This window comes from Meles meles, chromosome 7 (genome assembly GCF_922984935.1).
Source record: "Meles meles chromosome 7, mMelMel3.1 paternal haplotype, whole genome shotgun sequence".
Taxonomy (NCBI): domain Eukaryota; kingdom Metazoa; phylum Chordata; class Mammalia; order Carnivora; family Mustelidae; genus Meles; species Meles meles.
In genome coordinates this window covers 87,747,856-87,769,456 of record NC_060072.1, presented here as the reverse complement: position 1 = coordinate 87,769,456, position 21,601 = coordinate 87,747,856, and the positions used below count along the sequence as shown (strand labels likewise).

Genomic DNA, 21,601 nt, shown 5'->3' with positions numbered 1-21,601 from the left:
GTAGGTAGAATTGGTGTGTTGATGATTGGTAACGGCCCCACGCCCCAACCTCCTGGGCCCATCAGCTGTGCTTGTACCTCTCAATTGTGGGCATGACTGGTGCCTTGATGAAAGTTCAAGTGCACAAAAAGGAGGAAGAGAAGAGGACATAGATGAAAGTTTGGAACAAAAGGAGAAAAGGGGACAATCTGGGACTGAAAAGGCGAGTTAAAAAAGGGAAAGGGGCGGAGTGAAGAATGTAAATGAGAATTTTATGGGAAGCTGAGATTCATGAGGAGAGTTGGGTTTATTGAAGAGCAGAGGGTGAAGAAAGTAGCAAGAGAAAGCAGGTAAAGGGAGGAAGGACGGAGTTACAGTGATTGAGCTGCCCAAGTATTCAGCGTGGGGGTCACGCTGGCGGCATTAAAGTCCAGCTCATGCTGTCATCAGCACTGTCTTTGTCCAGTATCTGGAGCCCAACAAAGTAGCAAATGCCGTGGGGTTAATTTCTTCTCCAACAGCGACCCTGCCCAGATGTGAGTCCTTGAGTTGTGGTTGTGGATCAAGAACAAGCCAGTAAATCTGACTTGGCCATGGACTGGGGGCTTAGGGAAATTCCATGGCTTGTCTAAAAACTAAAATCTGTTCTTGAGGATATGTGAATTCTCAACCCAGGCCTGTTTCCCTCCCTCAGCTGCTAGGTCAGACCTCTTGGTACTGGGTTGGACTTTTGAGGTCTCTCCTTGATTCAGACTCCAGGGTCTCAGCTGCTGAGTGCTGAATGACAGAGTGCACCTCACTTAGGTCCTCGCTAGCAAACGAGGGATGAGGGGAGGTGGAGATGAAGCTCCCCCTGTACCCATCTGAGACACAGTCCTGTTCTTTGGCCCCGGACACTCAGCAGGAAAATGCAGACAGGCCTACTTTCACCAGACAGACACTTCAGGTTTTGAACGTTGTGTAAAGACTGGAGTAAATGGGTCTGGCTCCTGTGTTTGCCTGTGGTCCAAAGCTCAAATGATTACAGATGGGACTCCATCACATCTCCACTTTTATCTAAGGGTAGTTTATTTTCTTCTCCTCACATTTATCCTTTACATTCTGAAGGCAAGCATGTATATGTATACACTTCAGTGTTTATAGGAAGACCTTCTGGAGTCACTGGTCTCACGGCTATAGACCATGCGACAGAAGTTGTTTCTCCACTTGGGGAAATTACATACAGCCCAGAATAAACTTGTTCACTCAGAATAGATTTCTAGGCCCCACACATACTGGAAAAACTGTTCCTTAGTGCCTATCTGTCTGTTGTTGAAAAATGGGACATCTAAAGTAGAGATTTGATTCGTTTCAAACTTTAGCTTGGTAAAGTAAAAAAAAAAAAAAAAAAAAGATAAAATGATACTAGTCTTTACAAGTAAGAGTTTTATCTGTGTCTTTTGAACACTGGTCAGATGGCTCAGGTGATGAGACGTGGTGCTAATGAAATTGAAGTTGCAGATTCATTCTCAAAAAAAAAAAAAGAAAGAAAGAAAGAAAGAAAAAAAACCAGTCTGGGAGCAGAGCTCAGTGGACCCTATGAGGTAGATCAGGAACTTTCTACTCAAGAGACCCAGAGGTCTCATAGGCTTTAAGTCCTTCTACTGAGAGAAGTTATCCCCTAAATGTTTCCAGGGTGGGGAGAATAGGGAGGAAGAAGCTAAGGAAATGTGGCCAGCTCTGGGAACACCCACTTGCCCTCACTAGGACAGCCAAGGCTTCCTTGACTGGTTCTGCTGAAGGATGTGGAGAGAAAACATGGCAGACTGCATGAGAGGACACACTCTGGCACCCTGTCTGTGCCCTGCTGGCTGTCCCTTCCTCTATGGATAGGGTAGGAGGTTTTATGCTATTTTGCAAAGCCATTGGAATTATGCTGGAAGGACATCTAGAATCATTTCTTATTATCTCCATTATTCCTGCTTTATCAGAACACAAACCTTTTCTCCACATATAGAGCAGTCTGTTTAAGACAGGAGTATCTCCAAAATGCGGTCAAAAAGAGTTTCACAGAAAGCCATGGGAAGGGTTAAGGCTGCACAGAGCTGGCCCAACCGTTTACTGTATATGAAGAATTTCAGTTTAATTACCTAGATATTTTGCACAGATGGGAAAGGAGGGAATGAAAGGCATTTTGTGGTGTTCTGAGGAATGGAAGCCTGACATCCATACAGAATTTTCTTCTGATTTCACCATGTCCAAGGGCTAGTTAGCTTCACTGACTCTTGCCAGGTCTCCCCCCATATTTATGTATGTTTATAGATATTACATATACATATAAATATAAACGTATCTATAATCTCCAAACTAGAGCTTTCATTAGACTGAAATAGGTATATAAGATAAGAGGGTGAAAGAACATAGGGGAAGCCGTACACATTTATTAGAAAAATAGCTTTGCATAGATGCTGATCAACAGAGGGCCTGTAAGATCCCTCATATGGGAAAGACATGACAGTGTTTATGAACATCAGTTATGTAAATATTACTACCATCCAGATATACTATCTACATACTTGAATTTGAAACAAAGTGAGGACTGTAGTTTGGTTCAAACTGCTAGAGTGAGATTATTTTCATTTGGGTTAGCATCTGCTCTCCTCCCCAAAGAGTTTCCTTTAGATATGGAAAATTAGCATGCCAGGACAATTTAGAAAATGCTCTATTGGTTTGTGAATCGAGAGTTCTGAGTTTTCATTTTAATTCTGTTACTGACCGTGGGAGCTTTGATAAGGAACAGTGCTGTCGTTTCTACACGTGAAAAAGAGTGAGGGAGGAGAGATGAAAAACATCTGACCTAGGGAAAAAATATATTTTAAAGATAAAAAATAATCTAAAATTCTAATATTGGCAGTGTTTTCAGTGTGGCCGTGCCAAGTCCGAGCATACCGTGAAGGCATGGGCAGGATATTTGCCTACCATAATGGTAGAGATTTTTGGGCACTGACTCTGCTTCCTGTCGTCTGAATAGACATGGGGGCAATTACAGAAAAGTGGCTGAGAGCCCGGGACAGAGGAAATAAAGGGAAGGCACAGACGCCGCCACTCTGATTTGGCATATTACCAGATTGGGATCCTCTTGACTTTATGAAACTGGAAAGCCCTTGGGCAGCTGCGATATAAACATTAAATAATATTGGAAAAGGTCTATGTAAAAACCGGATAGGAATAATGGGCCTCTGCTAGGTCTGGTTAGTTAGAAGCTTGTGGTTAGTCAGGTGTTTAGGCTAGCAGTAGATTAATTTGATGTTAAGGAGGGATGGCTTTTCACGCGGGTGGGTGAAGGCCCCATTCAAGGGAGAGCCATTGTGGGTCTGGTGTGGGAGGCAGTAAGACACTAAAGAATTGTTAATGAGACACTCCTTGTGTGGGCGAAGGCTCAGAACAGCTCTCTCCTGAGCTGGGCCAGGTTCCAACCTCAGGTAGACAGGAGTGAGGCTCCTTTTGCCCACAATTAGCAGAATTACTTGAAAAGGCAAGAAAATGTGTCTTATTCTTGGATCTGAATCTGTCCCTGAGTTTCAGCTCAGCGGCAGTGAAGCACCCCAGGGCCCCCCAATGCTGTGTATTCACCGAAGGTTCCTGTTTGTCTCTTGCAGCTTCTGCTTCCTGCTCCTCGGGTACCTTATCTCTGCTCCTGCCTTCCACTTTCCTCCTAATGTGAGCTCAGCTTTCAGCTTTCTCTCAGGTTCTCCTTTCTGTTCCCGGGCCGCACCCTCCTTCAGTGTGTCCTCTGTGTGTGTGTGTGATGGAAGGCGGGCTCCGGATCTCTCCATTCCCCGTGAGCACGGTCACACCCCTCTCCTCTTGGACCCTGGGAGATTCCTGTCTCCTGCTCTGTCTTTACTGCCCAGAAGGAATGCTGTCCTCCTAAGTCAAGGGCTCAAAATGCGGAAGCCGCCCTGCAGCTGAAAAAGAGTTTCAGTCTGAGAAATAGATACATTTGGCCTCTGACTTTTGCATCATGTGAATTGTGATCTGCACCGGGTCTCTCCCATGCTCTCAACTGTACTGTTACACCCAAATTTTATTTTGCATTTTAATGTATTTCCTGCTTGCTAGACAAGGACCTAGTTCTTTTTAGAGAAAACCTAATTAAAACTATGCGGTGACATTTCCACCGAGCCCTATCTTGTTAGAAGTGTCCATGTAAGAATTCTGAGCTCCAGATAAGGCCCTGATTGCTTCCAACAGCATTCAGTCATAATAACATTTGATCATATTTAAATACCTCCCTTGTGCTTGATAAACTAGGTTGAACTTGGCTTTGACTATTTAAGTTTTTCTTTTTAGGGCTCTAACCTTAGCAATGGAAGGGGGATTGTTGAGGAGCCATTTCCATTCAGTTCTTTTCCTTCGTTCTTCAATCCCTTGGTGCTATTTGGGAGTTTACCACTAAACTCTATTAAACTCCCTTTTATAGAGATTTCCCTTTATGGCTTTTTTTTTTTTTTCCCCATTTTCTACTTTTGTTTCCTGTCCGGATCCATTTGGGAAACGATTCCTATTTTTTGCTTTACCTCCTGGTGAATCATGTAGCAACAGAACCAGCAGTCTGAATTTTTTACGGAACTATTTTCAGGGTTTTTTGGTTTTTTTTTTAAATGAAAATTCTATCTTGCCCATAACCTGGTTTATTTTTGGCTTATCTTAACCATTCAAGCTCTAGACCTTGGGACTAATTTGCATTATTTACTACCACTCTTGGCTGCAGAGCACCACCAGTCCCCCTGCCCCACCTCCCACCCAGGCGCCTGTGAGAGCTTCCTGGGACCTTAACCCAAGCTACTCCTGCATTTGCTGGAAAGGTGTTTGTGCTGGAGCAAGTCAAGAGTTATTTACATATACCTAGGGTCTTCTTACCCCCAACCCCTAGTAGCCCAGTAACCATTTCTTAAGTAAAAACTTGCCTTTTGGGAATTCTTTCTTTCATCAGTGCTATAATACGAACTATTTTATTTTCTTTAGGATTGGGATTACCAGCTGAAAGAGCTGTGCTCACCCTGCTCTTATTCCACCCTTTACGGACAGTTTGTGAATTCCCAGTCTGTTACGACCCTTCACTCCCCATTACAATCATTTTCTCCATTGTTTTTGGGGGGGGGGTTTGTTTGCTTGTTTTTTAAGTAGGCTCCATGCCCAACATGGGGCTCTAACTCACAACCCAGAGATCAAGAGTTCTCATGCTCTCCCACCTGTGCCAGCCAGATGCCCCTCTCCATTGGTTTCTGAGAAAATTATAGAACCTATAGCTTTGTTGGGCTATGCTTTCTTCTGGAGTCCTAATGAAATAGTTTGTCTCTTTAAAATTAATTACATTTACATGTCAGTTTTGACTTACTTAAAAATATTGTGCCTAATGGATACAATATTATGCTAAGTCAAGATTATAAGTGGAGAACACTAAAAGATACTTTATCAAATTGTCTTTTCCCAATTCCCAAAGTCCAGTGCTTTTCCTCTCCTTTAAATTTATCCCCTTCCGAATCTGTTCTTATAAGTCTGTCCTGCTTTTACCAGGCACTTGAATCAAACAAACTTCTGTGTGTGATGACATTTTCTCCTAATTTCTTGTCCGTGGAACCATTTTATGTGTACTTCTGTGTGTATATGGTGGCCTGTCCAAGCCTTCCTCTGCAGTCCTGCCTCAGTGGCTGCTACACGTGGGGCAGCCAGCCAGTCGGGGAAAGGGATGCAGTAGAGCTTCCTGGCCTTAAAGAGTCAGCTGATAGAATCGTAACAGGCTTAGTGTTCCTATGAGAATGGACAGGTAAGGGAGCCCTTAGCTAACAAAGTAAAACCAGGGCACATCTCAGCAGAGTAAAAACTCATCCCTGCCTGTGCTAACATTACCCTTTTCCTTCTAGAAGTTTCAGACACCTGCAAGAGAGACTTGTGTGGAGTGTCAGAAGACAGTCTATCCGATGGAGCGTCTCTTGGCCAACCAGCAGGTGTTTCATGTCAGCTGCTTCCGTTGTTCCTACTGCAACAACAAACTTAGGTAAGCCAACCAGAGTGAGCTATCTCTCTGTGTCGCTGGACCACAGGAAGGAGTCTTTGGCTTTTGGAGCTCTGGTACTAGAAGCTCTTGTACAAGAGTGCGCTGTTAAAGGTCCTTGGAGAAAGTAAAAAGTACCATTTAGTAACAAGTATTTCATATCAAGTGAGAGTGATGTTTGGAACTTCTTGGTACATTGATATTTTAATTTACATGTTTAATTTATGTGGAGCTTAAATCCTATGGGTGGCAGGTAAAACCCCCTGTGACTTAATTTAGTACAATATCCCCCTTTGGTCTCACAGACTCATAAAGTTGGGAAATCTTAAGAGTATACTTGTTGGGGTGCCTGGGTGACTCAGTTGGTTGAGCGTCTGCCTTCGACTCAGGTCATGATCTTTTAAAAATTTTAAATAAAATTTTAAATAAAATTTTTAAATTAAAATCTTTTTTTAAAAAAAAGTATACTTGTCTAAGCCCTTACATGTCCCAAACTGTATAAATAGTAATAACAATAATAATAGACCTTAAAGAGCCTGTATTTTTCTGTATATTGCTTCCTTTGATTTCTGAGAAAATAATTATAATTTCTTCCACGTAACTCAAGATATGGCTAGAAATGTGACAAATTGGGGCGCTTGGTGGCTCAGTGAGTTAGGTGTCGAACTCTTGATTTCAGCTCAGGTCACGATCTCGGAGTTGTGAGATCAAGCTCCGTGTCGGGCTCCTTGCTCAGCATGGAGTCTGCTTGTCCCTCTGCCCTCTGCTCTTCTGCCCCCTCACCCCTGCTGGAGCTCACTTTCTCAAAGAAATAAATAAAATCTTTCAGGAAAAAAAAAGATATGTGACAAATTGGGGACATACTCCATATTAACTCATTTAAATCAGAGAGTCTTAGAGAAGTAAGTAACTCGGATGCCACTTCCTCCAGCTTTCTTTTCAGAGCAAGCATTCCTTCTAAGATACTCTTTTTTTTTTTTTTTTTAAGATTTTATTTATTTATTTGACAGACAGAGATCACAAGTAGGGAGAGAGGCAGGCAGAGAGAGAGAGAGAAGAGGAAGCAGGCTCCCTGCCAAGCAGAGAGCCCAATGCGGGGCTCGATCCCAGGACCCTGGGATCATGACCTGAGCGAAAGGCAGAGGCTTTAACCCACTGAGCCACCCAGGCGCCCCTCTTCTAAGATACTCTTAAAAGATGTGCTAGCATCTCTATGGCCCCCCCAAGGAGTAATACCCCACTACCTAGTTCCAGGGTAAGATAGCTCTAGCTCCACAACTTTCCCTCCTATTGAGCCAAAATGTGCCTCTGTAACTTCTTCTCGTTGTTTCTTTTTCTGCCCTTGGTATTAAATTTTTTTTCTCCAAAGCATATTTGTCTATGTTTCTGGATTTTTACATCTCTTCTGTAGAAATGCTATTATTTTTATATCTCCTTTAAAATGTGTTGCCCTGCGAGAGACACCAAATCTCCTAAAGGCCTGTCCAGCACCGATATTAGAGTAGATTTCCTTCCTGGCTGCTGCTCGCTGGGCTGCTGTTCACCATATCCAGGCACTAGCATCTAGTGAGAACAGACCATTTGCAGGGTATTATACCTACTCCTATAGAGATGTCCTTTTAAATTATAACACAAAAGGGGAACGAGGAAAATGATCCAACTTTGTACAAAGGAATATCATTGTAAATAGTTACAGATTATAAATAGGAAATCTGTGAGTGTCAGAGACAGGTGGGTTTATCTAGGGAAGACTTCCTGGAAGAAATAATGTTTTTTGATAGTTTTCACAGAGGGGAATAAAGCCATTTGAAAATAGGAAGATATACCACATGAAAGAATGTCTTGTGAAAGTTCAGGCCTAGAAATGAGCATGTTTTTATACGGGTAGTAAAACACATGTGCTTGAAAGGGAGTGGGTAAAGAATTCTAGGTGGTCAATGTCCTTTTAAAGATATTTTCTAAGATATTAGCATCTTGCGAAAATACTGCAGTTGTCAGATTTCAGCCTGCTAGTATAAATAAGAGTATACAGGTCTATTAACTTTATGCTCTTTTTCTTTTTAACAACAGTCTAGGAACATACGCATCTTTACACGGGAGAATCTACTGCAAGCCTCACTTCAATCAACTCTTTAAAGCTAAAGGCAACTATGATGAAGGCTTTGGGCACAGACCACACAAGGATCTGTGGGCAAGCAAAAATGAAAATGAAGGGGCTTTGGAGAGACCAGCCCAGCTTCCAAATGCAGGGGAGACCCCTCAGAGCCCAGGGGTAGAAGATGCCCCCATTGCTAAAGTGGGTGTGCTGACAGCAACCATGGAAGCCAAGGCCTCCTCTCAGCCGGAGAAAGAAGACAAGCCAGCTGAAACCAAGAAGCTAAAGATTGCCTGGCCGCCTCCCACTGAACTTGGTAGTTCAGGAAGTATCTTGGAGGAAGGGATCAAAGTATCCAAGCCCAAATGGCCTCCTGAGGATGAAATCAGCAAGCCCGATGCTCCTGAAGACGTCGATCTGGATCTGAAGAAGCTGAGACGATCTTCTTCACTGAAAGAAAGAAGCCGCCCATTCACCGTAGCAGCTTCATTTCGAACCACTTCGGTCAAGAGCCCAAAAATCTTGTCCCCACCTATAAGGAAAGGCTGGAGCATGTCAGAGCAGAGTGAGGAGCTGATAGGAGGAGCGACAGCAGAAAGGAAACAAGTGGAAAATGCCCATACTTCCGAGAAGAATAGTAGTGTGGGAAAAACAACCTGGCAAAACCAGGAATCTAGAGCAGGGGGGATGGGGGGAAGAAGTAAGGAAGAGCATAGTTTTGAGATGGGGAGTGAGGATCTTACAGAAAATGGTGCAAACTTAGATGAAGATGAAGGAAGCCTCAAGCAGCAGTCTCCGCTAGAACCCAAGTCTACAAATTGGTCCAGCTTTGCAGATGATACCTCCCCGAAGGAATTCACTAGCCCAAGTCAGAAATCCCAGGATGTGGGATTCTGGGAGGAAGAATTAGTTCAAGAGCTGTCTGTGGAGGAACAGATAAAGAGAAATCGGTACTATGATGAGGATGAGGATGAGGATGAGGAATGACAGGCCACAAGTGGTGCTGGGCCTTAAATTTGTGTTCATGTTAGTGAGCCTCTGCCCTTTCTCACAGTGATACACGTACACAGGTATCTTAGCATGAACTGTAATTTATATGCAAGTAATTTTGGAAGAGTTCTTAAAAAAAAATCCTATGCTGCAGCTTAAGTGAACCAATTCTAAGTTCTAGAAATAATATTACTTAAGTCCTCTATTTTAGCAATGATAATATACATAAGTGCTTTAAGGTCTTATGGTGAGGGGGGGAAATATGCCAACTGCTAAGTCCAGACTCCACTGTATTCCCAAAAGGCAATACAAAAATAGATGATTACAAGCACATTGTTACACTAAAAATTCACCTATGGAATTAGGGAACGTACAGAAGGGGTTTAGAGACCTAAACATTATGACTGAATGCACTTTAGTATAAAGGGCACAGTTTGTATATTTTTAAATGAGTACCAACTTAATTATTTAGTATTCGTCTGTTAAGAGATCCAATATTTAATCTTTAAAACATTTTTTAGGTTAATTTTCTTACTTTGATAGATACGGGGGATTTATTGCTGTGCATCCTTTTCTCTAAATAATACCCTGAACTAGATTCTTGAGATATAACACCACCATTCTTTGGGGGCACTTGAGCACGTTTGGTGCTTGGGGAGATCCACTGTCTCTCCTATAAGCCCTGGTATTTGCCAGGGAAGTTTGACTAGACCCCAAATTATTGTTTACTTCTTTGGTGGTCTCTATGCAGCTCCTAATATACCGAAAGCTGCAGTATTTTTATAAGATCTTTTGTATTGTTGTTTGCCATGTTGCATGTTAAAGCAAAAGTGAGGAGTTTAAAGGAGGAATAACAGAAAAAAACTGCCTTAAACCGCTTGAGCCCAGACTTCCAGACCCGATATTCCACTTCTGATATCCCCTTTCTGGGACACTAGTTTTTTAATATTTACCAGCTCTGAAATGTATTGATTTTTATGGCAAACAGTATTTACAGGGTGCAATTAAACCAATTATAGGCCTTTTTCGGGAAGATAGTTTTCTAGTAGTTAAGTTTCAGACTATTATAAACTTGAGTACATTTGTTGTACATAATTGATATTCCAAATCTATGTGCAGGAGAGAGGTATTTTAAGCTACAGACTTTTCTTTGTACTCCATTTTTAGAGATTTAGCTCTAATATTTTTTAGAGATGTAAAATATTCTGCTTTCTTACAGTCTTGCTTAGTCTGAAACATTTTTATTCAATAAAGCTTTTAATTTACATTTGAACTTTTCAGTGTTCTTTTCCCATTTTTATTTTACGTTGTGACAGTCTCCCAGGACCTCCTTTTACTTGAGCGGTTTGGGAAGAAAAAGCAAATGGGTCTGGTGCATTTTAAGTGAAGATAAGTGTTATGAGTATATCCCACCACTAGGTGGTGGTGTTGGGTCGATCATGGTTGCTCATCTGTCCTAAAGGAGGACAAATTTTTCTTAAAAATTGAGGGCAACTTGTCAAGAAAATTAGTGTGTACATTCAAAATGAGCTGTTTGTTTTAGCCATTCAAAATCAAAATCGGTTAGTGGTTTTTTATTATTCATTGTACTCAACATTTAACAATTCACCTTGCAATTATGCCTAACATGCTAAAGGGAATTTCACAAAAGGCCTCTACTTGAAGATGTATGTGTTTCCCACTCTGGGCAGAGAAATAGTTGGTTGTTTGATTTCCTTTCCACTAGAGGAAACTGCTCCAATAGTTAAAGAGTTAAAGCACTTTTTTTTTTTTTTTTTTAGTATCATTTATTCATTCATTTGAAAGGGAGAAAGCACAAGCAGGGGGTGCAGACTCCCCACTGAGCAGGGAGCTCGATGTGGGGCTCAATCCCATGACCTGGGGATCATGACCTGAGCTGAAGGCAGACACCTAACTGACTGGGCCACCCAACACTTTTTTTTTTTTTAATGGAAGTATGGGAGTGTGAATTACCTTGGAGATGGGCATGCTTTTTGAGTCATCTGTTACATTTTTCCAGGGTCACTCACTGTATGTTCCAAGGTCTTTCCTGTCTTCAAAATGGATGGCAGGGTACTATTTTCTGCTCTTGGCCCCATCACAGGCTGAAGTCATTTAGAAAGCCCTGTTCACTCAACAGTTAATCCAGGATGACATCCATAAAATATCCAACCCTGGCTTGATTTTAGCTACATTTACTGTGTGACTCACTGATACTCCAGCCCATCCGCATGGTACTCAACGAATCTACTGATTTTATACAAAAAAGTCTGTGTGTCTATGGCCAGCACTTATGGGTATTAGCTGACTATGTCACCGTAAATCAGATATGCAGGGACTGAGATTAATTTTAGAAGAACCATTTTCTTTGCCTTTCAGGGGCTAAAATAAACATAGGTACAGAGAGTAGAAACAAGGACTAGCTCCATAACAATATAATAAAAGGTTGTTCTTTTATATATATATGTATATATATATAATTTTTTTATTAATTTTTTTATAAACATATAATGTTTTTATCCCCAGGGGTACAGGTGTGTGAATCACCAGGTTTACACACTTCACAGCACTCACCATAGCACATACCCTCCCCAGTGTCCATAACCCCACCCCCCTCTCCCAACCCCCCTCCCCCCAGCAACCCTCAGTTTGTTTTGTGAGATTAAGAGTCATTTATGGTTTGTCTCCCTCCCAATCCCATCTTGTTTCACTTATTCTTCTCCTCTCCCCCTAACCCCCCATGTTGCACCTCCACCTCCTCATATCAGGGAGATCATACGATAGTTGTCTTTCTCCGATTGACTTATTTCACTAAACATGATACCCTCTAGTTCCATCCACGTCATCGCAAATGGCAAGATTTCATTTCTTTTGATGGCTGCATAGTATTCCATTGTGTATATATACCGCATCTTCTTTATCCATTCATCTGTTGATGGACATCTAGGTTCTTTCCATAGTTTGGCTATGGTGGACATTGCTGCTATAAACATTTGGGTGCACATGCCCCTTCAGATCACTACGTTTGTATCTTTAGGGTAAATACCCAGTAGTGCAATTGCTGGGTCATAGGATAGTTCTATTTTCAACATTTTGAGGAACCTCCATGCTGTTTTCCAGAGTGGTTGCACCAGCTTGCATTCCCACCAACAGTGTAGGAGCGTTCCCCTTTCTCCGCATCCTCACCAGCTATATATATATATATGAATATATATATATATGTATTTTTTTTTTTAAGATTTTATTTACTTGACAGAGATCACAAGTAGGCAGAGAGAGAGGGGGAAGCAGGCTCCCCGCTGAGCAGAGAGCCCGATGTGGGGCTCAATCCCAGGACCCTGGCATCTTGACCTGAGCCGAAGGCAGAGGCTTTAGCCCACTGAGCCACCCAGGTGCCCCTAAAAGGTTGTTCTTATCAAGAGAATGACCAGAGGGGTGCCTGGGTGGCTCAGTCTGTTAAGTGTCTGCCTTCAGCTCAGGTCATGATTCCAGAGTCCTGGGATGGAGCCGCACATTGTTGCCCCCCTGCCCCCCACAATGGGAAGGCTGCTTCTCCCTCTTCCTCTGCCTGCCACTCCCCCTTCTTGTGCTCTTTCTCTGTCAAATAAATAGAATCTTTTTAAAAAAGAGAGAATGACCAGATAATATTAAACATTCTTTAGAAAACAAAAGCACCTGTAGCCAAACCAAGTGTTTAGCTCTCTGAAGGCAATTTGTTTGGGCTTTGTATGTCAGTGGTGGCAACAAGATGATGTGCTTTTCTGTTGGTGAAGCAAGATAAGGAGCCAGCTTGGGGCCTGAGATGGTTAAGGAGACTCTTCATGACTACTATGGAGCCAACTTAGTTCCTTCCACTAGTTTGCTTGTTGGATCACTACTGAACAAGGTGAAAGCTGTACAAAGTTTGCTCTCATTACATATTTCATCAACTATATATTTTCTAACAGCCAAGAGGTTGAGAAATGGTAAAAATGTGGTTTTGGGGGGGCGCCTGGGTGGCTCAGTGGATTAGGCCGCTGCCTTCGGCTCAGGTCATGATCTCAGAGTCCTGGGATCGAGCCCCGCGTCGGGCTCTCTGCTCCCCAGGAACCTGCTTCCTCCTCTCTCTCTGCCTGCCTCTCTGCCTGCTTGTGATCTCTCTCTCTGTCAAATAAATAAAATAAAATCTTTAAAAAAAAAAATGTGGTTTTGGGGGGATAGACCTTGAGACCAAGATCACTGTGTGCTAGTTCCTGCATGCCAAATTGGTATGTTCTTTGTTCCTTGGGGCTCTGATTTGAAATCCCATGGGATCAAGGAGAGTTTCCTATTTTAAGATTTATTTATTTGACAGAGTGCGCACAAGCAGGGGGAGCAGCCGGCAGAGGGAGAGGGGGAAGCAGGCCTCCTGCAAAGCAGGGAGCCTGATGTGGGGCTCCTTTCCAGGAACCTGGGATCACAACCTGAGTCAAAGACAGACGCTTAACCGACTGAGCCACCCAGGTGCCCCAAGTTTACCTTTTTAAAATGCACCTTGAATAGAGGGTAGTTACCAGTAAACTATGGCTGCGTTAAGACAAAAATGGCTCCAGGCAGTGGTTCTCAGACCAGCTGCAGTGGCATTGCCTATGAGTTTATTAGAAATGAGAAATATAGTCTGCAGCCGTACAACCCTGAACGCACCTAATCCCGTCTGATCTCAGAAGCTAAGCAGGGTCGGGCCTGGTTAGTACTTGGATGTGAGAAATGAGAAATATAAATCATAGGCCCCACCCTGACTCACCTCCTGAATCAGAATTTCTGTGGGTGGGGTCCAGAAAACTTTTAGCAAACTCTCCATGTGAGAGATGGGACAAGCTAATATCAAAGCTGTGGTAACCCAAGTTTGAGAACCACTAAGCTAAAGCAAACCTAGTCAGCTTTAGGATGGTTCCCTTGTCTTCCCCCCACCTTCTTCCTCTCCCCTTGAAACTCTAACTTCTGGTGTAAGCATGCCTTACTAGTTACAAAGTTACTTTATCTGTCCTTGAACAAGAGGTAGAGATTCAGTTCTTTTAGAGATTCAGTTCTTTTAATCTTCTTTTCAGATCATTCTATTTAGCCTGTGGTAATTAACCTAGCAGCTGGGTTTAGGGTTTAAACAGACTGCACTCAGGATTCAGGAATCTCCAGCAGTTGAGGGACAATTTTGAATTTTAGCTTTTTGAAGTCTTCTTGTTTATGGCTGCCCTTCCTGTTTATGTAGATCCACAAAAGAGTTAAATATTTAATGTGGAAACCTAATATTAAGAAGGTTTATAAGACAAGGGCTCAGGGTTCCAGAGTCTAAAAACCCTGTAGATGGGAAGCCCAGGTCTACACGATTCTATCTAACCTTGGGAAAGCTGCTTAACCTCTCTGGACCTCAATTTACCCATCGATAAAACAGTAAATACTTACTTCATAGGACGATGGCGTTAAATAACTGGTGTAAAATGTTCAGTACCTGGCACAGTCAGCCTCCTTAAATATTGGCCATCATTTATTTATTTTTTTCCTTTGTGTTATTCTTTGGATAATATCCTTTGGATATCTTCCATTTCCTTTTACCCATGAGAAAAATAAAAGGATTTTCAAAAGTCCATTTTTTTTAAAAGTATTTTATCTATCTGACAGAGAGAAATCGAAATCACAACTAGGCAGAGAGGCAGGCAGAGAGAGGAGGAAGCAGGCTCCCTGCGGAGCAGAGAGCCCGATGCGGGGCTCGATCCCAAGACCCTGAGACCACGACCCGAGCAGAAGGCAGAGGCTCCAACCCACTGAGCCACCCAGGCGCCCCTCAAAAGTCCTTTTTTTTTTTTTTTTAAAGATTTTATTATTTTTTTTATTTATGACAGAGAGAGATCACAAGTAGGCAGAGAGGCAGGCAGAGAGAGTGAGAGGGAAGCAGGCTCCCTGCCGAGCAGAGAGCCGGATGCGGGACTCGATCCCAGGACCCTGAGATCATGACCTGAGTCGAAGGCAGCAGCTTAAACAACTGAGCCACCCAGGCGCCCTCAAAAGTCCATTTTAAGAGATAAAACAGGGAAAGGGAATTGAGACCATGGAAAGACACGAAGGAAGGTAAGAAGTTGGGAGCACGAAACGCTACAGGTGGGCAGAGTTTAAGCGAATCTGAGAAGAGGTAGGCCCCAGTGACTGGGGCTGGGGGCAGAGATGTAGGTATGGCCTGCCTTAAAGCGGGAACAGCCTTTGGAAAGTGTGGGCTGAGACGGAGGAGCGTCCCCTTCAGGGAGCTAGGCCTGAAATAGGGGTGTGGCTGTGGCTGGAAGACAGAAAAGAAGGGGGAAAGTGGCCGAAACCCGTGGCAAAAATGGGCGGGGCCAGAGCTCAAGGCCCTGGGGATGGGATGGAGGCGGGGCGGGGAAGTGAGGCGTGGCCAGGCCGGGGGCGGGGTCCTGAGGAGAGGCGGCCCCAGGGGCCGCAGTCAGGGAGGTGGGAGGGTGTGGAGCCGAGATGGGCGGTGTAGAGGCCCGGCCCAATGGAGGAGGCGGGCTGAGACTTGCCGGGGACGAGAAGGGGCCGGAACGGGGTGGCAGTCGGTCGGGCCCCGCCTCGGGGCCGCCTCCTCGCGGGTTCCGTTGGCTGAGGCTGCAGCTGAAGCTGTGGCGGCGGTGGCCGCGGGGCGGGCGTAAGATGGCGACAGCGGCGGCTGGAGCCCTGGGCCTGCTGTGGGGCTGGCTGTGGAGCGAACGCTTCTGGCTGCCTCAGAACGTGAGCTGGGCCGACCTTGAGGGGCCGGGCGACGGCTACGGCTACCCGCGGGCGCGGCACGTCCTCTCGGCATTCCCAGTGGCGGCGGGCATATTCTCCGTGCGGCTGCTCTTCGAGCGGTGAGAGTCCGCGAGCGAGCGGCGCGGAGGGCCGGGGCCGGGGCGCGGGCCCGTGGGGCCGGCTCGGGGGAGAGGCCGAGCACCGGAAGCAGAAGTGCAGGGAAAGCCCGGAAGCAGGGGGCTGAGAAAGCCTGGGCCGCCGCGCGGGATGCTTGGAGGGTGGCTGAGGTGGGCGCGGAGTCTAGGTAAAGACCGAGTTTGGGGCGTGAACGGTGAAAGAGCCGGAGTCGGTGGAGGGACGCTGGGGCCTCTCCATCTCCGATCCCGGAGGTCGCCTGGGGGGTCTTCTAGGCCTGCTCCCAGCATCCAAGAATTCTACTGACGGGAAGCAGATTGTGTGTGAGCTGCGGCCGAGAGCCCGAAGAGCCGAAGCGAGAAACAGGAAAGGGCCACGGGAACCAGCACTGTTGGGGCTGTGGAAGCTCAAGGGTTAACGCAGAGCCAGCCCTTCCAAGAGCAAGGTTGGACTCTTGAGAGTTGAGGGCAACAGGGTTAGGCCCCAAGCCTTTGTCTGTCCGTTCATGGACGTGTGTGTGAGAGAGAGAGAAAAAAATTATATGTATATATTCTCACTCCCCCCTCCCCTCAAAATGCTGCCAGAGTCCGCAAGAGAGTAGAAATCTGGTAGGGAGAAGGCGTGGTGGAGCCTGAGGCTTCCAACGTATGGAAAGGTGTCAGATTAGTTGCAGAACAGGCCTTGGAGGCCTGAGATGGAAGGAGGAGTGGTCATTTTGAAAGGATGAGAGCCGGAGGGCTTAAAAGAGGACATCTGTATTGAGGCAGCTTCTGAGTTTAGCAGAATCACAGCATTCTTTTCCTGACCTTGTGTTCTTGGTAAAAGTGATTTCACTTTTCTTTGACTGAGTGATTAGTATCTGCTAAGATAAAATGTTCCCAGAGGACTTGATTTGATTTTATAATGTGGACTTAACAGCTGTGGGTGATTTTGATCAAACCTACTCAGACTCCAGGAAAGGAGACTTCTTTCCGCATAGGTCTCAGGTAATGAAGATGGCATTTTTGACATCTGTTGTTCATTTGGCCCTTATGCAGAGCAGAAATGCCCTTTCTAGGACTGAAGTATATTGCAAATGATCTTTTACTCTCTGAAAAATTAATGTTATGTGTTTTGGATTACTTTTCAAAACTGCCTACTATCTAATCTTTGATATTTTTTATATGTAGCCAGCTTGTCATTCATCCATTTATTCCTAGTGTTTGTGTATTGTTACCAAAGCACTCTGTCAGACATTCACGTACAAAAATGAAGATGCTTTTAACTGAAGCAAATGAAACTGAAAGATCTAAATGCTTTTACTGGGTCCTTGGGAACTTACTGTTGCCATTTTAAAAGTATAGTCATTGTATTAAATATTCCTGGTGTAGGGGCAAAAACCACTTATCCCTCTTAGGAATGACCTAGTTCCAGATACTCTCCACCTTGGCAACTGTGTATGAGGGCTGAAAAAAGAGAAAGAATGTAATGACTAAAAAGGAAAATACACAGTTCAGGACAGAAAAAATTTAATTGTCCTAGGAAGAGATCCTCTGCTTTTTATATATGCCAACATGGAAATTTCGTCATGTCAGTGGTAAGAGGAAATAGCTTGTTGCTTATAAATACCCATTTCATATAAACTTGCATGTATCTTCAGATTTCCAAAGAGTTCCCTCAGACGCCTGTGAAGACTTATATATCCCTGGCAGAGCCACTGGAAAGGATCCTTTACCTGTGGGAATTCTATCTGAATGTTTCTATGGTGCTCCAGTGTCCAGGGAATAAGGGTAGATGGGGATACTGAGCTGAAAGCATTCTAGTATGATATTCCTTGGCTAGTAAGGTCAGGCATCTTGTTCATCCCATGATTGACCTTAGGAAAGTTTAACCCTAGAAGCAGTCTTGCTATTTTGTTTCTTTTTATAAAACCTACTAAGCAGTAGAATTGACTGCAGGATTATCAGTTCCTCTCTTGCTACACTGGCCTTCCATAAAAGTAGTAGAATCCACTCTTAGAGTATAGTAACAGATGTATTGGAAATATTGGTACAATTAATTGTCTTTCCTACATTTTCTCATTTCTCAAATCGGTTTCTAGAAGTGATTCATGTAGTAGTCATAGACTGTAAGAGCTAAAACTCCAGGCTTTTTTTTATAGATAGTAAGCTAAGGCTTAGAAACATCCCACAGCTTTTCAGAGGTTTCATACTCATTGGGGAACTAAGATCCAGATCATTTTCCTAAGCCTCAAGGTTTAACCCCCTCTTCCAATATTCTAAGATTCGGAGAACAAACCCATGCTCATCTTATTCTTGGTTATTTAATATAATGTATTTGACTTGAAGACTTTTTTTTTTCAAATTGTTCTGCATATTTTAATGAGTCTTACACTATGCCCTTCAATAAATTATTACTATTTGTGCTCTTTTAAGAATCTCCCAAAGAGGGACACCTGGGTGGCTCAGTTGGTTAAGTGGCTTTGGCTCAGATCATGATCCCAGGGTCCTAGATCGAGTCCCATGTCAGGCTCCTTGCTCCGTGAGGAGCCTGCTTCTCCCTCTGCTTGTGCTCTTTCTCTCTCTGTCCCTCTGACAAAGAAATAAAAATCTTAAAAAAAAAAAAAAAAAAAAGAATCTCCCCAAGAATAGGGGTGCTTGGTTGTCTCAGTAAGAAGAACATGTGACTCTTAATCTCGGGGTGGTGAGTTCAAGCCCCAAGTTGGGTGTTGAAATTATTAAAAAATAAACTTTAAAAAAAATCTCCCAAAGAATAAACATAGCATTTACAGTTTGGTCTTACTTTCTCATCCTTTTATTAACCACACTGAGCTTTTTTTTTTTTTTTTTTAAGTTCTCACATTCCCTGGAGAACTACATCTGATAGGGATGACTTAAAAAGGCGCCTGACCATAATAAGTAAAGTGTTTGTATCTAGTTAACTATTTTGCTGAAGAACTGCAGGTAGGAGATTATTACCTACCAAAGAATGGAGGTTTTCCTTTGTGGGCCTCTGGTGAGTGGTTGTATTCTGGTGGGCTGCACCTTACAAAATGCCTCAGGAATAGCATGTGGTCAGTAAATATTTATTGAATGTTTAAGAAGGGTCTATCCTCATCTACACAGATGCCCGAGGAGTGACCAGAATCTAGTACTCAGCCTGAAATAGATGTTTGGCTTAGCTGAGAAAGGCAAAACTAAAATTCTTTTGTTTCTGGTTAAATTTCATCATACTATACATGCATGTTGTGCACCTTTCTACACATTTTTTCTTCCTCCCCTCCCCATACACATATTCATGCTACCCTGTACTTTATCAAAACAGGGATAAGAAACTCTTCCACGTGTTTTTTAAAACTTCCTACTAAGTTCATGATAAATGATTTTTAAAACTTCCTACTAAGTTCATGATAAATTGTTTGAAACTTAATATCTAGTCGCTTGAGCACTTGTTTCTTGGGATCAAGCAGGAACTTGAGACTTAATATTGACACCCATCAGAGCTATATAGTCTCATTTATTTTGAATATGGTATTGCAATAGGAGCTTTGTGTTGCCAGAAGAAGATTATTTTGTGAATTATGCAGGAGATAGATGAGAGCTATCCATGCTGCTCATTCATTTTTCCAGTCCCCTCTTCTCTCTTGTTACTTCTAAAGCAACCTCACTGGAGTGTGTAACAAGCCTTCTCAATACCATTCTCTGTCACAGGAGACTGAACAGACTCACTTGCTGGCCTGTCATTAACTGGCAACAAGAGTAGTGACACTTTTTTTTTTTTTTTTTTTGGTGCACGTTTCTCAACCATTCATTTCATCTTCCTCTTATAAGCCTTGCTACCTCTGCTACATACTGCCTTTCTTGTTTTCCCCCACTTCCGCTAAGTAGAGGTAGAACTTATTTCCTCTCCCTGATAGGCCTGCTGCCCTCCTCCCAGATCCATGTTAGGTCACAGCGTTGTGACCCAGTATTAGTGGGTCCTCCAGACAGGGTAGAGAGGCTTTGGGAAAATGGACAAAGCTGCTGACTAGGCTGTAAGGGAGACTGCCCCTTTCACTGCATCCCTAAAAGTATTCTGTTGAGCGTTATTGGGTTGTAAATCACAGAATCAAATCTGGTTTGCAGATCCAGCAGAGCAAGATTGGAAAAGTCAGTCACGTGGTCCTGCCCTTCTCTTAGAATCCACTTCTTAATAAGCTCCAGACGGTCAGAAGCCTTATGTGTCCATCCTTTCTCTGGGGAAGCTTCTTTCCCCAACCCTTTTTGTGCAGTGGGTGTTAAGACTCTGCAGAAAACTCTGAATACTGGAATGCTTGAGGTCAGGTTCCTGATTTAGCCCCAGAGATAATATATTCATCACATAAAAGAAACATCAGATTTGCTTTAGCCACTTCCTGATTCAGAAAACTAAGGTCACCTAGATGGGTTAAGAAGAAATTAATGAAGAAGAGGCAAGCAAATGAAATCTGCACCCTTCTTACAGAGTGGAAAGGGAGATATACCTCTTTTTGGCTTCCTCTCCAGAGGTATTTTTAGGCAGATGAAAGCTGCCCTTCACTGAGTTTTGGACTCTTTGTGCTTGAACTCACACCTTAATCTTCAGGGAGGTTAATTGAAATGTTACTGCAGGGCACCTGGGTGGCTCAGTTGGTTAAGTGACTGCCTTCAGCTCAGGTCATGATCCTTGAGTCCAGGGATTGAGTCCCACATCGGGCTCCCTGCTAGGCAGAGAGTCTGCTTCTCTTGTTGACCTCTCTCCTCTCATTTTCTCTCTCTCTCTCTCTCTCAAATAAATAAATAAAATCTTAAAAAAAAAAAGTTACTACAAAAGGAGTTAACCATAATAACTTGTAACAACAAAATTTGAAATCAGTTTTCCTAGAAACAAAAACAGTTTTCCTAGATGTGAGGAATTCTCTCTGAATTATTTGAAACTGTGCTGTTTAGTACAGTAGCCACTAGCTTTTGCGAATTTCTAATGTGACTAGTCCAAATGTGATGTGTTAGTTAGATGTGTTCTAAGTGTAAAACACATCAGATTTTGAAGACTGTGCAGAAAAAAAAAGAATGTAATATATCTCAAATTTTAACATTGATTATATATTGATATGATAGCATTTTGGATATATCAGGTTAAACAAAGTATATTATCAATTAATTTTACCTGTTTCTTTTTTGCCTTTCTGAATGTGGCTGTTAGAAAATTTAAAATTATATATGTGGTGTGTATTACATTCCTCCTCAAGAGTGTTGATAAGCAATTCAAACAAATATTTATAAGTGAAAAGAATTTTAATGTAAATTCACATTTGATTCATTTTTTTTAGGACAAGAAGGTGATCCATCCTAAGTATATTAGACCCTACTCTAAACAACAAGTTTTTCTAAAAATTGTGGTAAAAATGGTTTGTTTGTTTTTTTTAATTTAAAGATTTTTTTTTTAAGTTTTTATTTCTTTATCTGACAGAGATCACAAGTAGGCAGAGAGGCAGGCAGAGAAGGAGGGAGAGGAGAAAGCAGGCTCCCCACTGAGCAGAGAGCCCAATGCGGGGCTTGATCCCAGCACCCCGGGATCATGATCTGAGCCGAAGGCAGAGGCCTCAACCCACTGAGCCACCCAGGTGCCCCTAATTTAAAGATTTTTATTTATTTATT

At 43.1% G+C, this 21,601-nt stretch overlaps 2 protein-coding genes across 8 annotated transcripts in view; both read left to right on the top strand.

Annotated features, from left to right (window-relative positions):
* LIMA1 (LIM domain and actin binding 1) overlaps positions 1-10,374 on the top strand; it is an 88,590-nt gene extending 78,216 nt beyond the window's left edge. For all 5 annotated transcript variants that reach the window (XM_046011321.1, XM_046011323.1, XM_046011320.1 and 2 more), the window contains 2 exons: positions 5,886-6,019; positions 8,087-10,374. In XM_046011321.1, coding sequence (XP_045867277.1) covers positions 5,886-6,019; positions 8,087-9,098 — 1,146 coding nt within the window. In that variant the 3' untranslated portion in view covers positions 9,099-10,374. The remainder of the gene's footprint in view (positions 1-5,885; positions 6,020-8,086) is intronic.
* A 5,180-nt stretch (positions 10,375-15,554) lies between these two features.
* Positions 15,555-21,601, top strand: part of CERS5 (ceramide synthase 5) — a 30,361-nt gene continuing 24,314 nt past the window's right edge. Inside the window, exon 1 of one of the 3 annotated variants that reach the window (XM_046013039.1) lies at positions 15,555-15,952. In XM_046013039.1, the coding sequence (XP_045868995.1) occupies positions 15,576-15,952 (377 nt within the window). In that variant the 5' untranslated portion in view covers positions 15,555-15,575. The remainder of the gene's footprint in view (positions 15,953-21,601) is intronic. The other 2 variants (XM_046013040.1, XM_046013037.1) reach the window with 2 other exon arrangements.